The following is a 24966-nucleotide window of genomic DNA, read 5'->3' as shown; positions in this document are numbered from 1 at the left end:
AGCTGGCGCAGCTTCCTGACAACTTTCCTTCATAGCACCGTCCGTAGTAGAGCAATCTGCACACCTGCAGAGTAGCGGCTTGCAGTCCTGTTTGTTTGTGTATGTCTGTGTGTACGGCTGATTATTTGTGTACCACGCCTTTACCAAGGAAGTCCATGTTTTGCCGTTTTTATGGTTCCTCCGCTACTGCCAACGCGTACTCTAGCCGGTTTGCGGTTGGCATGGCTACCTTTCAAGACCAAGGATTGCCATTTTTCTACCAACGCTCGCGCTTCTACCGCTTCAAGTCGGGGGCGACAAAAGTGGCGTACGTACGCCATGGCCAGAGGCGGGTGTGGCGGCTCGTCCGTTTACCTGTGTGTCAGATGCTTTCAGAACCCGTCCAGATGTGGCTGCTGCTGCTGCTGCTGCAGTCAATGCAGCTCCTTGGGGCGAACGTGATCCTTAGGTCCTTTCCACCACCATTTTCGGTGGTCACCGAGCACGCGGTGCCAGCATTTTTCGTCACTTACCTTCTTACCGGTGTGGACCTGCTGCAGGAACGATCCCAAACGGTCCCCAACGTCGGTGAGTCGAGAAGTCAAACACAACGACAACGACGACGACGACGACGAGAAGAACGAAAGCAAATAACCATCCTCGAGCGAGCGAAACGACGTACGACGGCCGTTCGGTGGCGTAAATATTGCACCAGATCACGTACGGAGCACTCGAGACAGTTAGTAGCTCCTTTCGACTTCTGCTACTTTACGACAATGGCGAAATGGGAGCCGAAGGAAAGGAAAAAGAGCCCGGAGAAAAGCCCGGAGAAAATTATTAAAAATTCACCATAACATTATTTACGTGACGCTGTGCTGTGACGCGGTGCAGGTTGCACATCGGAGCCGGTTTGGGGATTTCCAAGGATATAGTCCCGGTGCGATCGAGCACCGGCGTGCTTTAATGCTTAGCCACCATCGCGGTGGTAGCTGGAAGTGATTCCTGCATACCGCCGGCAGGATGGCTTCATCGTTTGCCGCATCCCGAAGGTGCCTTTAAACATCACATTACGGTGCAGCCAGGTGTAGCAGTATTCGAGGGATTTTTATTGGAATAGTTCGTCGAATTTCTGTGGCATTTTGGTAACCATGTTCGGGAGTTGGTAGCTGCGCGTGTAAGCCACTGCCACTACCACCGCTGCCACTATTGTATGCCTTTGATAAACGATTCCTGTGGCTTATAGGTGACATCCGGTGAGAATCTGCTTACAGTAATAGCAGCGTTTGAAAGAGGATTTCCCAGGGATAAGAGTAATGCGAGAAAAGCATACAACTTGTTATTGGGTGAATGGATAGAATATGAGGAAATCGTTTAATCGTATCACCTGCGATTGTAAGGCATGTTTTAATTTTTTTATCGTATGTATCATTCATATTGAAGGTAATGCAAAAGTACTTGAAATTTTCATCAAAATTTGAGACCATTTTTGTTGTATGTTGTGATAATCATAGTTGGGCTATGGTTGCTATGTAAGGATACAGGGTATTTAAAAAAAATCAAAGTAACGCAAGAAAGAAAAGTAGTTGCATATCACAGGTTGAGTAAAAGGCATACTACCAGTACTCTTCTATTTTAATATTCAAGTTGTTGTTCGTGAAGAGAAATATTCCAACAAGTGTTATTTCCAAGAAGCTGTTGGTCACCAGAATTTGATAGTCATCAGTTATCAGAAGAGCAACAGGACATCCCTAGCACCAGATCTTCCAGAGAACAAGCGAACCGTTGCCATCAATGTCTCGAACCGGCAAAGGAACGCATTCAGAATCCGCTGCTCCAGATTTACCAAATACTGTTCAATCTCCTCCCAAAACCGTGGTCCTCTTCAGAATTAACAGATTGTTTCCACGACCGTGACAGCGCGAAGCGTGATGCGAAGCGAAGGAGGTTCCAGTTTTTAATCATCCTCAACGGGGGACGATTTAATCCGATTAAAGAGCAGCAACACATCCTCCACCCTGGCTTTGAAAGGAGGGTGAAGGGTGGATGAGTCCTCGCCCCGAAACAATCTGGGAAGAAAGTGTGCTCAACCGATCCCGGGCTCGAAACGTGACGTGCTGGCCGCATTCGCAGACAGCGCGTTGTCAAATCGGACTGTCAGTCAAGCTTCCGTTCCGTTCAGGTCCGCTTCTTTCCTTGGCAGGCGTTCCGGCTTTGTCTGCTTCGCGTGTGGCAAGTCGACTCTCGCGGTCCTTCTTCAAATGTCAACCTCACTGGAGCAACTCGCGAGCAACGCAGCACCGCAGGGCCCAAGGAGCCTCTGGGAGTGATAAAATTAATTAGTTAAATTTAAATATCTAATCAACGGAATGGAACGACGATGGGATACGGATACAATGCGATAGCCGGAGTTGATACGCAGTAAGAGTGAATGGTGGCAAGGGCAAGGGAAACTTCTATTTCTGTCCACCATGGGACAAGAACTCCGTTCTTGCCAGCTCGCTACCTTGTACTCACTAATCGACAGAACATGCAGATGAACCGGGCACAATCTTTAACATTTATGAAACCAACCGAACTACTGATTACTACTGGCCAGTTCACTTACGTCAATTTTTCTTTTTCTTTTTCTCTTCTCTCACCCACAGTGACAGTGATGGGTGCGTCCACTTAACGGTCGTCCCAAACCGGCTCCGGGGTGTACTGACGACGGAGCAGGAACCGACGGCCAACGGCAGCGATGGTGGGAAGTGTCAAAATCTGACGATGACATCGACGACCATGCCATGGCCTGCTTCTCGGTGCGGTTCTCGGTAGCTCCACGTCTCGGTGATGATCCATTAGTGAGGACCAGAAACTCCGGTACATTACTCTCGGGCGTGTGTTGCCCGTCAGTGTCATTCGGTGGTGGAGGAGGAGGAGTAGGAGGAGGAGAAGGAGAAGGAGGGATTTAATTAATAACTTGTCGTGTCGTGTCACCTTCCGCCATCGCGCGCGCGCGCGTGGCGCATTCGTCCGGCAAATCCAGTGACGACCGAGACCCCGAAAATCCCCCGTCAAGACGCACGCCACGTCCTATCGTTGCCCACGTAATTCATCTTCCTCGTGACCGGTGAGGGGTCAGGCCCGGCAGTCAACGGTCGGTCAAAATGGTGCAGCTTAAAGGCGGTATCGGCTGCTGTCGGATCATCATCTACTCGACGACACTGGTGCTGCTGGTGTTTCTTCAGCAGGTCTACACCTTCTGTCCCTCGATATGTACGTGCGAGGGCGATCCGAACATGCGCACCTGGTGCATCGGGGCCGGTCTCGACGTCGTACCGATCCAGCTCAACCCGGAGATGCGTTACATCAATCTCACCGCAAACCGAATAACGAGCGTACACTTTACGCTCACCTTCTACTACAAGCTCGAGGTGCTCGATCTTTCGCTTAACCGCATCGAAGCGCTCGGTTCACGTAACTTTGACACGCAGGAAAACCTGCGGACGCTCAATCTGAGCGGTAATGCGATCACCAGCCTACCGAAGGATGCCCTGCGTGGTCTGAAGCGGCTGCAAACACTGCAGCTAACGAACAATCGCATCGAGACGGTCCACCCGGCCGCCTTTCACGATCTGCGCAATCTGATCGAGCTCGATCTGACGGGCAATGCGATCACGAGCCTGGAACCGGGCACACTGCGCCATCTCTATTCGCTCGAGGTGCTCAGCTTCCAGAACAACCAACTGTTGGAGATACCGTACGAGCGGAATTTGGAGCATCTGGCCCGGTTGCAGCTGCTGGATCTTTCCATCAATCTGCTCGAGTACATCGGGAACGATAGCTTCGTGGGGCTGCGCGAGCTACGGACGCTCCGGCTCGGTGGTAACGTGCTGAGCGAGCTGGACTCCGGTGCGTTCCATGGACTTACCGCGTTGAAGGTGCTCGATGTCGTTGACAATAATCTTACAGTAAGTATTGGGGAGTTTTTGGTAGATATTTAATTCAACATAGACCACACTACGCATGTAAATACCACAATTCATACGAAGAGACTCCTTTGCCAAAGTACGCCCAAAAGTATTTAAGGCTAAACACATATTATTAACCTTCATCGGTCACTCCAGAACAATACCGAATAGGTTCTTGTGTATGCTTGCACATATGCAGATTTTTTATATCTGTGTAAAAAGGTGTTAAAAATGAAACTAACATCTTCGGTTATTGTTTTTGTTCATTGGAATGTTGTTTATTTCAAAAAATTTATATAAGTCAAAATTTCTAGAAAAAAAGCAAAAAAAAAAATATCAAATCATCATCGTTTCGAGAAATATACAAAAAAATTGAGAGAAAGTCCAGTTTTCATGTTTTTTGGATCCGGTTTTTGGAGCCTTCTTGCTGTTGTAGAAAATTATGACAACATCCCAAATTGATTTCAAACATTCTGGACTAGCTCACCAGAAACCGCGCACTGATTGAATATCTAAAACCCCTTTACATCCCTCTATTACAATGTAAACTCAATCCTACCACCTCCTACAGTACCACTATAGGGCGCTAAACTTTGTAGTTAATCCCTCACACTCGCTGGCCAGCTATTAAATATTGCCATCCCAATAACCACACAAACACACCAACACACACACACACACACACACACACACACACAGTGTTACAGACATATCCTCGAAAGCACTCAGCCCTATCGAACCCACGCCGCTTGGTAGGCTTATCCACGACTCAACGCGTCCTTTCTGCGTCACACCCCGGGGCCCCGGGAACACACATAATGGCCTACATAACGTCATCTACGGGTTGTACTAACCGCGGACCGGACCCGGTCGTCCGACATTCGCAAACGCGCTATAAAATATGCAAACTCATACAATTTACATAAATCATTCTCGAATAATTACTCCGCTACACAACGAGAATCGGGCGAACGGATGAACGAGTAGCACGCGCGTTCAGCTCAAAAAGGGATGATGATGTGTGGAGTAGTAGCAGTAGTAGTACTAGTAGGCCGGGCGGATATGAGCGTGCATCCATAGCCTACTGGGCATGCACGGTCAAAGAGTCAACTCCTGGACACTACACAACACACACAACACACAATACACAATGGAGGCGGTGGCGGCTACGGCTGCTGCTGCTGCTACCGGCCATAGAGTCATCGACGCCACCGGCGATGGTACGTCGATTTGTGGTCATGCTGCTGCTCCTGTAGCCGAGACCGGCTACTGCCATACATGTCTGCGATGGCCGCGGGTTGAATGTTTAATTAATTAATAATTTATAGAATGAGTGATTCTGCTACGGTTTCGACCGTACCGAACGAGACCAGAGACCCGGCACGCCTCGCCTCGCCGCACACAGAGACATCACGCAGACACGCACACACACACACGCTCAAAACTGGCACTAACGCTTTTGTGCTATCTCTTGTTTCCCCTTCCGTTTCAGGTTGTGCCAACACTGCAATTATCAAAATTGTGTAATTTAACATATTTATCACTGAGCGGAAACTACTTCTCGGTACTGCCGGCCGTGGCGTTCCAGAACCTCTTTCAGCTGCAGCAGCTTCATCTCGATCGGCTCGACCGGCTCGAGCGGATCGATGTGCGGTAAGTATATGCCATTGCCGGTACCATATCTGGTGTGTTTCGGTATGATGTTGATATGGAACGTACCTAGCGAGCCGTGAGAAGGGCTCGCTTGTGTGTGTATGTACTACTGATATCATTTAGACAAATGAAGATGTAACGTTTGTTCTCGTTCTGGTTCTGATTACATGCCCTCTACTCTGTGCTGAAGAACCCACAGAAAACCCCTAAGAGTGGAAGCGAGAATGTAGAACGAGATCGCTGTGTCCACATCCGTGTAAAGACCCCCTTTTTGGGGGACGGGGACGCAAAGTCCCCAGTGCAATTACCGGTTGCGCGGGACCAAAAGCCACTTTCATTAAATTACATGCGCACCTCCCCAGGGGGGGGTGAAGAGCGTGGCATCACCAACAACACAAGAAGACGACGACGACGACGACAACGGTGACAACGGAAGAACCGTGTTCCATCGCGCACACTCACGTCTCATGCGGTGGGGCGAAGATTTTAATCTGCCTTGTCACGTCGGTGACATTGATGAGTGAAGCTAGCCTTGAGGGAGTGAGGATGTGCCGAGCAGCTGTGTGCTCCAGTACCCACCCCTTCCAACACCACAATATCACTAGCCACTACGACATGTTTCAGAAGTTTTGTGATAAACTACCGGGTCCAGGTCACAGAATGAAGCTGCGTGTACTTGAAGGGCTCGCGTCGGGGTCATCGTTGCTATCTCTCCGTGGTCGGTGGTCCAACAGCAGCAGCAGCAGCAGTAGATTTTGGCACGTATGCTGGTCTGTTGGGTCTTACGAGAGTGAAAGCGAAGTTATAGATTTACGAGAGCAAAACGTGTGTTGCGTAAATCTGGATTTGGGGTTTCTTGGGAAACTTTGTAGTAACGTATTAGCCGGTTGTTTGTTTAATAATTGAAATGGTCCCAATGTGCAAGAGCTCTACTCTAAACTCTACTAAAACAAGTAACAGCTGAACAAAAAGGGGAATAACAATTTAAAAATCTATAAAACCAGTAAATGTTGTAGAAATTGGTATATACTAGAACATAATCCATGTTAAAAAAACATGATATCGACCTAGAGTTATGTGCCTAGTAGTGCAAAGTATTTCAAAGAAACCCTATCAAAAAGATCCAGTTACCATTCAACCAACATTCGAACAAACCTGCTAAAGACCAGTTAACACAATTCACCAGATTCATTTCCTGTTCCATAGAACCTCAAACACCCATTACCGGGACCGACGCTGCACTCTGTACTACACATTGTCCACGGCAAACACACATGCGGACGCACGCGGTCTTACAATGATGCCCATACACACACGATATCCCGGGTGGGGTGGGAGAAGCATAAATTCAGCGACAACAAAAAACGGAAACATGCGCTGGCCGGCCTGGGGACCGGCATTGTACCATACCAGTGCCAGAGCCAGAAACCCGATCGTACCCGAACCGTATTAATGCATCACGGCTTAACGGTGACATGTCCGGATTTGAGCGGCCAGACGGTGGACCAGGATGACTACGCTTCCAGCCAGCCAGCGAGCCAGCCAGTCACGATACATAGTAAACGGGGCAGCACACAGATGTGGCCAGCACACCGGACAGTACACCGTGTTGGTGGCATCGTTAGTGGCTGTGATGTGGCCAAATTTCGTTTCCGTTTGATGACACCGTACACTATGTGGTGCCCGCAAAATGGCGACTATCGCTGTTCGGTGGCGGGTTGCACGAGCACGAGAGCGTTAACACTGCTCCGGAAAGAATGAAGACGCAGAGAGGCATTTGACGTGCTTTATTTACTTGAACTGTTGGGTGAAACAATGTTGCTGAAGGTGAATATTCACGAAGCAATTAATGAATTGACGTTGATCGATCTTCTGCTCGGAATAAGATGCACTAAGAACGTTACACGCTTTTGCTGTTAAAAGTGTTTCGAAAGTTTGTGGAAACTATTTATCCTAATCTTATTCCATCTTCCTGGGAGAACGCAAAGTTCAACGCTTAACAATTACTTTCGGCCATTCGTTATCAAGTCAAGTCAATCGATCAGAACCTTTGCCAAACTTTGAACTGACCCAAAAGTTGGAAAGATCAGCGTGACACGTTTTGTCGTGGAATGATTAGGGGCTCCCATCGGTGACAACTCGGACCCAAGCCTTGACCAACGGCGAAATGGACCTCCGGAACAATCATACATCTTCATTTGTGTCGGAAGCCCATTCGCTCCTTGTAAACCATAAATCAACCGAGCCCCAAAAACCGACCAGAATATACACCAGATCCTAATGCCCTCTCTCTCTATCTCTCTCTCCCATCTCTAGGGCGTTCGTGGACAACACGAACCTGCGGATTCTCACCCTGGACGATAATCCATCATTTGCGAGCTTACCGTTGCGGCTGTTCCACGGCAATCCGGCCCTGGTGGAGATTTCGATGCGCCGGAACGCCCTGACCCGTCTCGATGCCGTCCACCTGCCGCTCGATCGGTTGCAGCGGCTCGAGCTGGCCGGCAATCCGCTCGTCTGCAACTGTTCGCTGCTGTGGTTGTGGCGATTAACGACCGGTTACGGGTTGCCTACCGAGGCCGACTTCCGGTTAATCGTGCCAGCGGCGGCAGCAGCCGCGGCTCTCATCACTTCCTCCTCCTCCTCGACGTCGCCATCGGCGGTACAGGAGCAGAATGAGGAAGGACCACACCGGCAACACCAATATCACCGACAGCAGCACCAGCACCACCACGGTGGCCCACTGCGCATCGATCGCGATGAGATCGGATGTGATTGGTATGAGGATGGCCACCGGACACGCCATCTGTTGCGGACGCTCAGCGAGTCCGATATGCACTGTCCGACCCATCTGCTCACCGTCATCAGTGCGGTGCTGAGCGTGCTGCTCGTGCTGGCCACCGGTGCCAGCGTGCTGTACGTCCTGCGGCAGTCCAAGCGCCGCAAACGGCTCCTCACCGACGATGATGACGTGCGGCGTAAGGTGACGGTGAACGGTCTCGGTGGTGACCTCGCCGTACCGCACCCCCAGAAGGTCGACAAGCTTGAGCTCGAGCGCTACCTGGCCCAACAGCAATCGCTCGTGCACGAGTACCGGGCGCTGCGAGCCCCCTGGGAACTCACCACCACCGGTGGTGGTGGCGGTGGTGCACTTCCGGTGAAAGAGGACCTCAGCCGGTACGGTAGTGTCACGTCGGCAGGTCCCATCGGTACCCACCGGGAGGCCACCACGACGGACCACTACGAAAGCCTCGACTTCTATCAGCATCAGCAGCAGCAGCAGCAACCAGCGCCACAACAGAAGCGAACACTCTCCCGACCACACATCGTCTTCGTATGACTCTAGACCGGCCGACGTCACCGAGGTTACTGCACCGGGCGGCGGAGCACTAGCAGCGTAACGCCGTTGCTGGAGTTCGAAAGCGCCGTCTGAACCAAACCGTCAGCCGTGACCCCGCACCGCGCACCATACCACCACCATCGTCATCCATGAGGTGAGTAAGCACTACCGGAGAGCGTTTGGCAAGAGTGCACAGGTCCGGAGCAGGCCTCGCTGGGATTCCTCACAGTAATTGCATAAACGCGAGACGGGGAGGGAGCGAGCGCTCAGTGCGCGCACCTCTGATGGCATCGTCATAATTGCAAAAGGACATAATTGCATCCCTCTCTTAACACTGGTGGGAATCGGGGACCGCGTGCTGTTGTGTTGCTTGTTGGACGTTTTACAAATGACTTAACAGGTGTTTTCCTTTTGGCACGGTTAATGGTATATGCTTAAGGTAGCATTAACGGGTCACTCGGGGAGGGTCGCGAAGGGCTAGCCAGCGCTATTATCATAAGGAATTAATTTTCCACAAGGAAATGATGTCTCGGAATGTGGTGTTAAATGGCTAAATTATAATTAATTGTTAGTGTGATTCTGCATTGTTTTATCCATCTTTTTAATACTTCTTATTGAACAACTCTTTCCAAAACGTTGTGACAGCAAACATTTACATGGTTTCTCTTTGGAAAAACTAGAATCGAACGCTACGCCTGATTTACTACAAAATTTGAGCAAGTTTATACAAACATTATTTGCGTGTTAAACTTTACACCTTGAGTAGATAAGCAAAATTTGTTAATACCACTTTTAGTTGAAAGATTAACGCCATTTCGAGGAAATAAAAGGCCGATTTTTGGTATTTTGTGACGAAAATATCTACCTATTTTTGTTTCATATAAAACTATAACTTTCACAAGTAGTATTAGATTAACTTTTGAAGAAAATAATTTAAAATAAACTGCAAACCATTTAGTTAAGTTAAATGTTTAGTTGTTTGGTTTTGTCAGCAAACAGTTTTTAAGTAATCAAACTAAACAGTGATTTATTGTTGTTGTTATAATACGCGATTTTTCAAAATATTGTTTTTCCAGATTTTCATTCATGAAAAAAAAACTTTAAGTTTTCTTAAAAGGATCATCACTAACCAAAAACGGTTTGATGAATATGACCGCGTTTTTTTTCAAATACCTATACATAAATAAACATCTTTTACTTTTGGTTATTATTTTGGTTATTATTATTATTATTAACATCATAATTTGAGCTTAATTGCAGCTTTACTACCCGTCACTGTACAACTCTTTTGGATAATTGGATGTGCACTGTTAAGATGAAGTTGACAATACGATGAATGTACTTACCATCCACCACAAGACATCTCATAATACTCTACCGTCGCTACAAAAGGGACGCCAGCTATAATGCCTCCTCAAAAGGCACTACACAATGGCACCCGGGACGAAAGTAAGGAATCGAAGAAGCATGTTTAATGTTTAATGCACTCCAGGAAACGGCTCAATACCGTACAGTACGCGCTGTCCTTTTCCCGGAAGCAAGCACCATTAATCTCGATGATAATCCTTCAACCGATGTCACGGTGAAAGCCATTTTTGGTTGAAAATCAATTATCTCGTTAGCTGTGCGAGGAGAGCGAGGCACGTCCGACTGGCTCGCTAGCTGGCTGGACCGTACCGTGCCGTACCGTACGGGGCCACGTCCCATTGACACATACTTAATGGGATCCTTTCTCAGATCGTGCGACCCCGTTTCAGCTTGCACGCTCGCACGCACGCACGCACGCCGATGACCGTGCAATGAATTACACATTTGCAGCAGCCCCCGCTCCTTTGGTCGCAGCATATTGCGCATCTTTTGAGTTATTGAGGTAGCCAATGTCCAATGCCAAGGGAACGCCTCGCTCGTCTCGCTAGGATGTGTCCACTTCTCCGACTAACCGAGCTTAATAAGTAGGCCACACCAACACCAACAACGGTCCGGTCATAAATCTTCCAGCAAATGGAAGTCCAGCAAGTCTTTCGGGATGCCACGAAACGCGAATGCCGAGGCCAAGACGTGCCCTTACATCTTAATAAATATGTAACGACTGTCGGAGATGTATCTTTTATTTACTATCGCCCGTTTCTGTTCGTCTTCTGTCACCTCGCCTCGTCGAGAGAGCGTCAGTAAGCGCTTACCTGTCGCATCTCAGACCGTGAAAATGGCCCGGAAAAGCATCGTCGTCCCACCGTTCCTCTTGGTTCCGCAAAAATGGTCCGGAAAAGCGGATTACTATGCGAGAGAGAGAGAGGCTGGTGTGCGTGCGTGCGTGCCCGCCTTTATTATGCTGAGAAGGTGGGCCGGAAATGAAAGAAAACGGAAATTTGTTTCATTCTTGGGCGCACAGGACGAACAGGAGCGGGCAGCTCGTCTTCATTTGTGCTGAGCGATGTGCGGCCCAAAAGTGGCGGGAACAGAAAAAAAACCGACTGGCTGGTTGGCACCATTTTCCACATTTTATTAGTGAATTGTGCGTCGGCTTCCAAAGACGCACGCGGGGATGCGGAAATTCTTGTTGGCAATTTGCTGAAGGTGCCAGTGCCGTGAATCCAGGATCACAGGACCTACGACCGAGAAAATGGAATGGAACGGAAACGCCGGAAGGAACGGAAGCGCTGGGCGCTGCTTGCTTGAATGGAAAGTAATTTAGTCAGATGTCGACCTTGACGCCGTCCTGTTGTGCGCTAGCTGGGTTACTGATCACAGCAGGCGGGGATAATCCTTGTGCGCTGGGCAGTTAGGAGAATTTGGTGTGCTGAGGTTATTTGTACTTTAGCTGTTCTTTGGAAGCAAGGACGCTATTTGTGGAGCATCTGAATGATGCCTTTTTCTATACTTGAATTCTTTTAAAATGATTTACAATTTTTAATACCGTATTTAAAACTGGTTTTGTGGTAGTTTTAAGACCATAAATTGCATAACAAATCATTGCTACAAAGCTGAGCAAGTTCCGAAGAAAGTGAATAGACTTGCTTAGTATGCTTTGCAACGAAATGGAAAAGTTCCTCATCAAATCCCTATCCGTTCGACCGAGTTAATAGCTCGAACAAAGTTGCTTCTGTCTAGCGTAGTGTGCTGTGACCATGGCCACCGAATTAGTATCGCTCTAATTCAATAACACATCATCACGGATCACGAACACGGGAATCGCCACGTTGCGCCAAACTCTCGTCCACGTCCCACATAAGGAGGTCCAGGGAAGGATACGTGTAATACTTACCCCCACAGACACACACGTCTTCGACGAATCTTCGAAGGCTCATTAGCAGAAGGTCTGGTTCCCCGGCACGGGCGCCTACTGAGTACCGTTGCTATTGGCATTCGTCTTGGCAACCGAAACAATCGATACAATATGGGGAGGCTTCACTCCCGGGGATTCCCGGGCATCGCATCGCCGGAATCGAATCAACCGAATGTCCATCTTTGTTTCGGACCATAGCCCCCCCCCCTCCCCCCCCCCCCCCATCTGGGCACAACTGAGCTGTGCGTTAGTTTAACGCGTGGATTCGATGAAGCAAAAAATGGGCGAAGCGACGCCAACACACACACACACACACACAATATTGGTGTCCAAGGAGCAAGCATTGGAAGAGAGGAGCTCGGATCCGTTGCTAGCATGCTCCGGAGCGGAAAAGGACATCGTTTGAATTATTTATCATTTGGCCATCGCTCTGATCGCTCCGATCGCTCGGCCGCGGCAGTGATGAGCTTCTCCATTTTTGGCGTGTTTTTTTTTCTTCTTTTGCGGCGCTCGCTCGCTCGCTTGCTACCTTCAATTGGGAAGCTCCAAATGCGTCCTGCGCCCCCACCCGATTTCCTGTCAATCGAGGCCAAGGGAAGGCCAAGAATCGATGTAAAGCAACCGAACGCGCCGGACGCGCATAACGGGCGCAACGGTTCTGGTCGGAGATACCGTCGGTTACCATCCGGCGGAAGTAGCACGACGTCCGACGTCGTCGATCGGCCCCCCCGGAATGACCGATGACGGTGGGTTGTGGCTGTTGGCGCGAGTGCGCAAACATGCGGCAAACGGAATGTGGCCGGGGGTTGGGTAATGTTTTATGATATAAATCTCACTCACCATGCAGGGACCATAAATTTAGCGAGCTCTTCCTTCCGGTTCTGTGATGTAAAGGCCAAGAGCCGTTCCTGCTGCTGCTGAAGCATGTAGTCTATTTGTTGCTTCACGCATAGAGAGCGCGCATTGGATATCAAAGATTCCTGTCGAAGAAATGGTTAAGAAACGGTTAAGGAAGTGGCTACTGTGTAGAGTGATAAATCTTGATCAGAGAAAGACAATCGTTCTATAGAAATCGCATCGCCCTTATTCAAAGCTTTAGATGCGCTGGAAGCGTGATATATGAAGGGGGGCGGACAATGTTTCTCTTATCATGTTGCCCCTCTAGCAGAAGCAATACTAATTCTCACTCAATCGCATCATCACATGCAACAGCTCAGCAGTACAGAAAGTCGTCCCTGGATTGGCGTTAATTTATTTAAAATCTATACCACAACCATCAGAAAATATATTAATTTTAACGTTAGTTACGTACAGAGCACATACATCGAAAGACGACGTCGTACCAGAGAGCGTCTGGATCGGAAATCATTGGCTGAGAAGTAAAAGTTTTTCCCCACATAATGAAACTTTAATGTCACAACACTCTTGTTATGGTCCCGGGACACAGAACCGAGAACCACACGGTACGGAAAAGGAGTCCAGCAAACTGGCCGTTGGAAAGGGAAGTTAATAAAATGGCGATTTACGCCGATGCCGACGCCATGTTCCAGGCATCCAGCATCAAAAGTCGCTCCACAAAATGGTTCTCAACTATTGACTGGACTCGCTTCGTGGTTCTGGGCCGCCCCTGGCACACCTTTTCGTTTGGCAATCGAGAGCTGGCCTCGATTCAATACTCCATTGCGTCCATCCCTCCCTCTCTGCCTCGTTTCCTGCGACCACAAAGTGTCGTTTTGGAGCCCAAACGAGAAAAGTGGGCATAAAGCGAGAGGAGAAAAAAAAACGGCCAAAAGTGTCCGGATCACCGTTCCGGTTCCGGAGCATTCCGGCCATTCGTTCCCGGTGACTTGACTGGTTTGGATCACCACCAAAAACTCGTCCCCAAAAAGCAGGACCCTTTCCTCTACGGTCTTGGCTCCAGCGTAAAGAAACCAAAGAGTGGAAACACAAAAACGGGTAAAGAAAGGAAATGAAAAGGCCTCCATCCAGCAGCATCCAAGCAGCCAGCACACCATCCGCTGCCGGCAGTGGCAGCACCTGCCAGCTTGGCCAACTGAGATGAAACACGAGCGAAGCAGGCGAACCACCGGAGCGGAGCAACGGGGAAAATGATAATTTAATTTCGATTTAACATTCTGCCACCCGCGGTGTGGTGCGGTGCGCTGCGGCCACGGTCAAACGAACCGGGTGATACCCTTTTTTTCTCGCTTGTTGGTCGCTTGCCGCCGCGGCCATGGAGCGCACGCCCCAGCTGTTACTGCAGCGGTTCCGGTCTTCTTCCGGGCATTTCCTCCCTCGTCATCATCATCATCAGCAACAACAGCAAGCAACTTTCCTTAGGATAATCAGTGAGAATGGTCTGACGCTCCCGGGTTCCTGGATGGACCAACTCCTAGACTCCGGAGTCTCCGGGCAGTCCAGGGCTTCCGGACTTCCGAATAAGGGATGAAGCAGCATAACTTTAATTCTTTTCAATTTAGAACAATTTCTGCCAGACGATAAAGAAGATTGACAGACGCGTAAATCGAGCCGTGTCGGATGTTGGCCTCGGTGTGGTGCTGCTGTTGCTCCGTCCGTACCCAGTTACCGGTCTAGCAGCAGCAGCAGCACCAGCAGCCGTAGCAGTACCATCAGTAACGACAGTGATGCTGGGAGTTTCATTAGAATTTCATCAATTTGTATCTGTATCCCCGGGAGCGCATAAATGTTCGAAAGGAATGTGCCTTTTTCACCGGAACAGCAGTTCCTTTTAGCCATTTTTTCACTCCCGTACCAGCAGCACCATCATCATCATCATCATCATGACGATCTTCGTCCAACTTTATGCCCCATGTTCAGGGTCATTTTTCAAATTTACTTGCTTTCTTTGGGGAGCATAAAAAGGGAAACAATTTCGTGAAAAAAAAGACTTCATCTCGCGGGGTGAGGGATCCGGAGCGAAACATAATAACCACCATGAACACACACACACACACCGAAGCACACCAAACATCGAACATCGCATCATTAGTACGTACAATAATCTCTATTTAATGAAAACTTTTGCCATTTTTTTTCTTTCTTCCCTTTTCTACGCGCCTTCGGTTGCGGATCTTCGCCGGAAGCGCAGAGTGCACAGAGCGAGAGCGAGAGGGAGGGAGGCCTTTTGCCATTCGGGGAAACAAGAAAAAAGAAAACCTTCGCTACAGTGGCAAGATATGTAAGCGGACTGCAGCCTGCCAGGAGAGAGACAGGCGATTCCGGCAAATGGACCGCTCGGCCCCGAACCTCGGATCCTACAAAACCAAAGATAGATAATACATACGTACGTACAACAGGATTACGCTTTGCGATATGAAAATTTTGCACGAAGGCCGCAGGTAAGATGCTAACAATCAAGCGCTGCTGCATGATAACTCGTGATATTGCTGCAGCAGCAACAACATGGGATGAACGGTGAAGGTATCCTTGAGAGAGAGAGAAAAAAACAGCAACTCAAAAGAAAAGGATAATCCTTGAGGAAAAAAAAGGAAAAAAGTGACGGCCAACGGGAGCAGCGGCGGCGGTGGTGAGCGCTCCAGCGTTGCAAATGAAGATTGAGGTGCCAGTGACAGGTGACGTCAGGAAACGATGATGGCCGGCGGGGAGGCTTTATTGTGGTGCGCGAATGCGCGAATGCAGGAGGATGAGCAAAGCTAAGCTAGCTTAGGCCAAGTTATCGCTATTTCCCCTTCCAAGGAATGAACCATTGTATATTAACTCCACAGACACAAACACACACATTAGCGCGTACTGTAGCCAAGTTGGAAGGGATAGAATGTCAAAATAGATTTGTAAGTGGCAAGACAGCAGGTATTAAGAAATTTGCGGAATAGCATAAGCCGAAAGGAAAGGAATTGCAACAGCAACAGGGCCACGCATTTCAATGTTTGAACCGGAAATAGTTGGTGTAAAACGATGACGACGTTATGTACCAACGTATAGATGTAACAATGCTACTAGAACTCGTGATAGATTGGAGGTGCAGTGGTGGTGGTTATATGGTGCAGACTCCTCATTACATCAAAAACAGCAACCCCTAAAAACAGCCCCAAAACAGTCCCTCAAACAAACAAGCACACAACACACAAGCATATACACGTATAAATAGCATGTACTCGCTGTACACTGGGAACCGTTTATTTTGTACAAAAACCGAAACTTGGCAGTCGGTCTAGATATAAAAGACAGTAACAAACATAGGAAGATGACGAAAAACATAAACCCAAAGCCTCCAAAGACCCGATCTTTAAACGATCCAAAGTGGAATGCAAAAGTAAAAAGAGGGCGAAAAACCCGATACAAAATAGGTAAACCGCTCGCTACTCTAATCTCGTGTGAATTGACAAAAAGCAATAAAAGTTATAGAGGAAAGAAAGAATGAAAAACAGGAAGGAACACTTGCCACAGGGGCAGCCACAGAGCTCTTCGCACAGATGTTAATCGACAAATGTAAAAAAAGGTGCATAAGCTGGAATTGTATGAAGGTCTCTGATACTTTGATAACCGCAGAAATGAATGCAAACAACCAAATGTAACCGATGTAAAGTAAGTTGATCGAGTGTAAAGATGGCCCAACGCTCATCAACATTTACCACCCTGTCTCCCCTTTCCGTTTCGTCACCCGCGTTTTTGCACCCGCGAGTTTTTTCCATTTTCCCGGTTCCAAACGCGTCCCAACCAGCAAGACACAATACACACACACACACAGGGGTGTTGAGTAAGTTAGCTAATTTAATATTTTCATAACAAAAATGAACGCAAACAGGCAGGGCGAACGCAGCGGCAGTAGAAGTGACACACACAACAACAACAACAAAACACCAGCTCTGTTAAGTGAAAGTACTAAAAAAAATGTGTAAAGTGAACAGGAAAACAGCAACAGCAGCAACATACACACCCAAAACACGTGAAGCACGAATGTACGAGAGATGATGCGAACAACTGATTGAAAATGGAATAAAACCAAAAACAAACGAAAACAAACGACAACACATACTAAAGTTGATAATCGCTTTGAGAAATGTCACCACATTCGTAACCGTTCGGTTTTCGGTGCCTTCAAAATGGCACCCAAGGGGGCCACATTCGGCGGCGGCGGCGGTGGCTGGAGTCCGGAGGTTGATTGAAACGTAAACCGGAGGGGTGTACGTCGTCGCGTATCGGTATCGATGGGGCCCGGAAACCGGAAATCAACACCACCGCAATCACCACCAATCGTTATCGGTGAGGGGGAGGATGGAATTTATTACCTCATTAAAATACACATGGATCACCCCGCCACACACACACACACACCCCTGCATCAGTCCAGTGGTGCAGCGAGTGACAGCAGCGATGCGGATTTTCGTTTATTTTCTTTTGTAATTTTCTTTTTTATTTTATTTTTTATTTTTGGGCTCCCTTTCGGGCACAGCAACATTTTCCATTTGCTCAGCGAGTGGGGTGCTAAGGGGGAGGGCCATAAAATTGATTACAATTTATGCTGCCTCGTGCTGCGAAGCGGACAGCAGCAGCAGCAGCACACGGCCACGATCTCACTGGAGTGGCAAAAAATGTGGAAAATGCAATCAGCTCATTCATTTGAAAGAAAATAAACGAATGAAGGCGCGTAGACTGCGAGGCTACGAGAAATGCAGCATATCCTCATCTGGCTTCTCGCGAACCATCCATCAACCATTACAGCGCACCAGCCGGAGCCCGGATTCGGATTACGCCTCCCCTTTGATTGTGCGCCGCGTACGGGGAAAGGCTTTTTAATTTCATCCCGTTTGTTTTTTTTTTTCATTTCACGAGATCGAGTCCTGGAAGCCAGATGAATTTCACTTTGCATTTATTAATATCTCCAAACGCGCTGCAATGTTTGATGAGTACCGATGAATCTGATTAATTTTAACGATTATATATGGAATCAAAATAAAGCCTCTTCGTGCCAGTGCCCCTATCGAATGGCAAGTGTAAATGATAATTCAATTATGAAGCGTGAACGAGAATGAGAACGGAACGAGAATCCCGCGATATGATGGGTTGATCCAATGCGTCCTGGCTGGTCGTTCGTATGCGTGGTAAAGTAGGCCAATAGAGTTTTTCCTCGAAGCAAATTAAAAACGTTAACTGAAGCTGCATTCATTCCCGGGAAAATCCAATTCCACACATTGGACCTCATGCACCAGTGACCTGATTAGCAGGCACACCAGCACCCCAGCTGGAAGGGCAAACAGGTGGAAAAACAAACAAACCAAAAGCGGAACTAGCTAGCATATCGCTAATTGGTTGCCTAATTTTCCGAAACATTAATCCCTTTTTCCCGCTAGCACCACATCCCACGTGTTGCAGAACCATTGCAGCAGAACAAAAGGGCCAGCATCGTGTTTGTGTGCTAGTGCTTTGTGTATGGATTTTGCTCTCATTTTTTTTTTATTTAGAACGAAAAAAACGTGTCCACAATGGAGTAATCTCACGCTTCGCTGACGACAGTTTGCGCTGGGCGCCTCCATCAAATCCATCCATCCGGTGGTTCGATTGTTGAAAGCAACGCAATCTGATTATTCCCATCGAGTTGCCGTTGATTATTTGCTGGTTGGGTGATTTTAAACTTTTTCCACTAACCACACTCACAGGTGTAATGAATTGGTATTTGTGAGGCGCAATCACGCCTCTAACTCGTTGAGCTGAGGATCCCATAAATGGATAATGAACGTGAACGTCAAGGGTGAGTTTGTGGAATGAGTTTCAACAGTCAGGATTTCAGGAATGGCCTGAGAACGCAACCAGCTGTCTACCTGCTGCGTCTTTTATTATTGATAAGCACTTCGAACCAATAGGCACCGTGGCTTCAGCGGCGCGTTATCCTTGATACAATCATTGGAAATTGATCTTTTTGATGGGCGCTCGCGTTGTCTTTCGCTCGGCTTTCACCACCAACTGTTCGGTTTGATGCGATATTCTCACGATTCATCACTTCTTCTTGGAAGCAGTGATTTTTGGGCTCCTGATAACATTGATCAAAAGCAGGTGCTCCAAAGGCCTCTAAGGGTTACTGAAATGGTGTTTTCCTCGCTGCATGTTGTTTGAAACGCTCAAAGAACCAGCTGTTCTTTATGATCGTGGTTGATGTGCTGTACTAACACGAACACTGCAAAGATCAAAAGGACTTGCTGACTTGAGACGTGAGACCAGGATCCTCTCGGTAAGACGTCTGCGGTTTCTCGTTGAAACTATCCCCATAAACGGAAAACGAGATAGCGGCTGTACAAGACGGGATGTAATAATCGTAAGGATAATGGCAATTGTTTCTTCTTCGGATCCGGAATAACATCCCTTCGTGAAAGTTCCCGGTTGCTGGTAATTTTAGCACATTAATTGCATCAAATCCAAACCAACACAAAAGCGAAACGAAATACAATGAAAGATTGAGATCGCTGCTCTCCGGGCGATGTGTTACTCAAAGAAAATGTTCGTAATGTTCTTTCTGCCTGGCACAACAAAGAAGGCCAAGACTCGGCATCATTCCCCGCCCCGGGAAAAGAAAAACCAGCAAACCCCAGCAAAATTAATAATCTGCACGAGAATCCGAGAAGTTTCACCAAACACATTAGCCCAACGTCCCGGTCCCGGTAGTGCGCCCCGGTCTGGGACGGTACTTACACTTACTGGTACTCCCAAGAGCAACCCACAAAACCCTCCCCACCCCCACTCCTGTTTGCCATATTGCGGTGATTGCTCTCGTAAATCGCTTCGCCCACCCCTAAACCGGCAAACGGCGTGCCAAAAGTAAGGCATTAATTCTCCGATTATAAAACGCACCTTTTCGCACCGTGTGCTGCTGCTGGCGTGCTGTTCCCATTCGATGACTACGACGACGACGACGACAACGACGAAGTCGAAACCGCCGGTCCTACGAAACCGAAAGGATATCTTACCATTTGCACTAATGTGTTACGCTTCCGGGGTTTTATTAGAACGTCTCCGCACCGAGACCGAGACCGAGAACCGGATTCTAAGACAATCGTCGACCGGCCGTCAAGAATGAAGGTGTTAAAATACCCGTATCTGGTACGCAACGCACCGGCCATAAGACCATTCTCACGAACATTCTACTGCTGCTTGGGTGCTACTGCTACTGCTACTACTACTGCTAACGAGTGTGCCCGGCCACACTTTGAGCCGCCAGTCGCTCCTCGACGGTGCCATTACAACGGATTCGTTCGTGCTCCACAACACCAAAGACTCGCTTCCCCTCTTCGCGCCCGCACACACACACCCACAGCACCAGCAAAACACCTCTGCTCGTGTAACAGCTGCGACATGTTTTGTGAATTAATCCATGAATAATTAAATTTTATAATAGGATTATTTCACTTCCCGTATCTAGATCGCCAACACCCAGCACCAGCACCAGCAGCCGTCTTGGGTGTCTGTGGGTGTAACATTTTGTGGGCCCCGGGTTCCCGGTAGTAGCACGAGACGACGTGCTGTCGAAGAAAAGGTGGCTGCCGGCTTCCGTTATTGAGGTATTTGTCGTCAATTAGAGAACGTTTTCAGCGTTGCAGTGGAAAAGAAGATGGGGAAACATATAGGTATTGAGCTCTCACTCTGACAGCAGGGATAGGTTGCTCAACCGGAAGGACCTTTACATTGTACGAGGAAACATTGCCGATCTGTGATTAGGTCAAGAGAGCAGAACAGAGGTGAGTGATGTACCTGCAATGGAATTACGTCTTTGGTCTTTTCTTTGAAAATATAAATAGTTGAATTCAGGCCAATCTAGTACACATATGCAGCCCTGGCTCCTAACATAACCTTACTAAAGGCGTTTCTTTGTGGAATGCAACGCTTACTAAGATCGAAACACTCTGCATTAAAGAAGTACTCCATAGAAGTCCGTTAGCTCAGCAATTTTCTCAGTAAAAAAAAGGAGCTAGAATCTACATTAAACCTCTCCCCCTCGATAAGTTAAACACAAGAGCTATACCCACAGCGAAAGATGAATTTTAAACTTTACCATCGCCAGCGCAACTTTCCTCATTATTCATTTCATGCTTTCGCACAAACGCACACCAAACGAAACTCATCTCGTGCCGGTTGGTCTAACTAGCTCCCGAGATTTTTTTGTGTAAATTTTCACCCTAATAAACTGCAAACCTCATTTCCATTCATTCCCGTTTCACTGTATTTGCTCATTACACCGGGGAAGGGTGAATCTTGCCGGTCCAGTTCGCCACTAGCTTCGGGAGGGCACCGAAGAGAAACAAGACAATCCGCCATCCAATTTACAATCCGTCCAGCTTGCGCTAAATCTCCTTCGACTGTAACAAGCTGTGTGCGCGAAGCCAATTTCACGCTCCCAACTCATCTGTCCTCGAACCTGGCCTGAACCTGCTGGTTGTCTTCTATCCGCGTTGTCGTCGGACCACCGTCCGACGATTCCAAATTTATCTTACTTTGTTGAATCAATTAAACCGGACTGACTCGACCAAAAGCCGACGTGCATCCCTCTACGCCATTCGGTGCCAATTCCATTTCCTGGTTACACCGGGGACAGTCCCCGTACGTCCGTTTGCTGCAGTCCCCAGATGACGATGCTGCTGCTGCTGCTGCCGCCGACCGAAACACGGCTAATTAGTGACGCGAACGGGATCGTCCACGTTGCGCAAGATGGTGGCCAGCGCGGAATGCGCGAAAATTATTATCAGAAACTGTACTCGTGCTCCTCTTGCCTCTGCGCCGGAAAAAAAGCGTGGCATTCATGGATTACTGACCGGAGCCGCAATCGACATTTAGAATCGCAACACGAAAAAACATCTGGTTCCAGATTCCACTTCCGGCGGTAGCGGTTCCGCGTGAAAATCGGACGTTTTTCCCCGCCCACTGGACACAGGAGATACAGTGGGCAGGGGCGAGTGTAAACACTAATTAAATAGCTTCTAATAGTAATTTTCCGAACCGTAACCTTCATCGTGGGTGCTGCAGTTGCAGCATCTGCTCGAATGTAGCATCGAATGCACCGGTACACCACCTCGTCCACGAGGTATATTTTGGCCAACGGAACAGAGAATTTATTTCCACGAAACGACCGACCACGAGGACGGACGGAATGAGATGTTACAATGGTCCCAGCAGCAATGTCGAGATTCTGCTCGGAACGGCTTTCCGCTCCGGCGTTCGCCTCGCCTTCTCAACTATTTTCCAATTTTATTTGTCCAACCAATTCGCCCAACGCTCTCGGTTCTCCCGAATGGCCACACCAGGGTTCTGCTAATCCACCACCAAGGTCCACCAGGTGGCCACCGCACCTTTATTGCAGGGGAATGCAGCAGTCGTTGCAACGTTGGTTCCTAGAAGAAAATGGTACAAAACGATGGAAACGAACTGCTGGAACTGCTTCGCTTGCCACATTCCATCGCTGGAGTTTCCGAGGAACACTCTCCGCTCTCTGCTCTCTGCTGGCATCCCCTTCTTTGGTAGCTACAATTCAAACCGACGGAAATTATTGTATTAATTCATTTGTTTCGCTTTCCAACGTTGCCAGCAGCAATCGCAATCCGAGGCGTTCCAAGAGCGCCAGCTAATTTGAGGAAACGTCCGTGAACATTTCCACATCCCAAGACACGTCTTTGTACCGGAATGAAAGAAGAAAAGGTGCCAGGACATCGCAGTTTATAAACTAAAAACCCTTCGGTACTATTTTGTCCATTCTGACCGTGCAGCTGCTTCCAAAGTCACGAGACCAGGCAGCACGGATTCGCGAACACACACACACACACACACACACACACACACACACACACACACACACACACATCACGCTCGCGGGTTCATTTAGGAAAGAATGGACCGTACACACACACACTGCGGACGTTTTAAATTCACAACGTACACAATAATTAAAACTGTTTGCACACCTCGTCGCACCTCGGCGGCGGAAACGATCCGTGAAATTCCGTACGTTCGACCTAAATCCTCTCTCTTTCTCTTTCTGTCCCACGGTACCACTGCTGCATGTCCTTCTTGCTCCGGAACCGGAATAGCAAAACACAAAAACCAAAAACGAATCCAATTGGATCGTTCATTTGTTTGCAATCGTGCGCCAGAGCTGAGTTTGATCTGTTGGGCAAACATTTGGCATTTGCTGGCATGTTTGCGTGCTCATCTGCGGTCATTTGGTCAATGCTTCAACAACCCTGGGCCGAAGCAAGCGGGCTTGGATTGTGAGGATATAAATAAATCTGATGCAAAGCGTTTGCATTATTAACCGAGGGAATACAGGGAATGCAGCATTCCCAGAAAATGTTTCCTATTATTACTGGGTTTTTGACCGGATTAGCGACATTACACTGACACTGTACTGATATATCTGCTGGATGTGGTTTTCGGTTACACACGATGGACATTAGGTCACCATCGCGGTGACCTCCACTAATGATGCCTTCGTACGAATACCCTGTTTGCTAGCGTTATGCAACGAAAGGATACGATGGACGATGGCCAACAGCATAATAGTGCAAACAATCCAGACACACACACACACACACGCCAGCCACGTTGACATATGCAACACAAACGACGGCACTATCCAACACTCGCCAGGCCAGGATTACCGACGACAAACAATCCGATTGCTGCGAATGTGGTTTCGTCGGCGTCGGCCGGAGCCAGGCAATCGTCGTTACAAGGGCACAAGGCAGAGGGCAGGACATGGCAGGTTGCGCGTTTACCGACGAACCGACCGGTATCACATATGTTTAATTGATTTACAACGGACATATTTATCAGTTGAATATTCATGAAAATGAAAATCAAACGGTTCCCCTCACCGTGCTCGGGTTCTGTTCCGTTGACTGTTTACCATCATTGTTTCCTCGAGTGACAGCACGACATTATCGTCAACCCTTCCAGACATTTGTGTTGCTGATTGTGAAAGCATTTTGTATCGAAAATTAAATAAATGTCGCCGCAAATTGATAATAAAATGATAAACATACAATATTTAAGGAGTTCATTTGGATGTAAACCTGAATAAAAATAAATATATTGGGCAAATATCTTGGGGAAAGTTACATCCAAACACCTCCAGAAGGAACGAGAATTCAAATTTCGCTCCGTCCCACGATTAATCACCTATTAGATCCTGTTAAATGGAAATCATAAAACTCGCATCATGCGAGGAAAATCTCTTTCAAATACCATATTTTCCCACCACTTTCAACTTTTCTGAAGCTTCACGAGAAAAGCTTCACAATTTTGGATTTCTTGTCCCGGAAAACGTTCCCTTTTTGTTCCCAACATTCAACACTCAGCCTCTCTCCTGCGGACACATACAGAGAGAGACCACACAGCAGCTGCATGGCCTGATGGTCGACAACAATCAATCAGTGTGTGCACCAACAACCGGTGGGGGGGAATGCCAGAGAAGGACGACGATTCAATTAAACATGCAAATGCAATAAATTGCAAATCGCCGAAAGATTTTGTAAGCACCGACCACTGCATTCGGTCCCTCTTCGAGCCCTCTCACCACCACCACCACCACCCAGGAACGAGGAACACTTAAGCGAACACGAATCTATTTACCGCTATGCTATGCACCACGGCCACCAACAATCGCGCACGAAACGACGAACGCAACCCGGAGGGACACATTTGCATGCCGATTGTCACCGGACCCGGGGAGTTGGTGTTTGTTGTCCTGCTGCTGCTGTTGCTGCCGCTGTCAACGAAGCCCTGAGCTGCAATTTGGCAAC

General features: G+C 48.1%; 1 protein-coding gene across 1 annotated transcript in view; it reads left to right on the top strand.

Moving 5' to 3' along the window:
- The window catches only part of LOC125954947 (leucine-rich repeat-containing protein 15), a 62702-nt gene extending 53663 nt beyond the window's left edge, over positions 1 to 9039 (top strand). Inside the window, exons 2-4 of the mRNA XM_049685658.1 lie at positions 2625 to 3929; positions 5422 to 5582; positions 7899 to 9039. Coding sequence (XP_049541615.1) covers positions 3126 to 3929; positions 5422 to 5582; positions 7899 to 8922 — 1989 coding nt within the window. The 5' untranslated portion in view covers positions 2625 to 3125 and the 3' untranslated portion in view covers positions 8923 to 9039. The remainder of the gene's footprint in view (positions 1 to 2624; positions 3930 to 5421; positions 5583 to 7898) is intronic.
- Positions 9040 to 24966: the final 15927 nt, after the last annotated feature.

This window comes from Anopheles darlingi, chromosome 3 (genome assembly GCF_943734745.1).
Source record: "Anopheles darlingi chromosome 3, idAnoDarlMG_H_01, whole genome shotgun sequence".
NCBI classification, from domain to species: Eukaryota; Metazoa; Arthropoda; class Insecta; order Diptera; family Culicidae; genus Anopheles; species Anopheles darlingi.
Note: the sequence above shows the minus strand (reverse complement) of the source record. Positions and strands in the feature narration are given on the sequence as shown.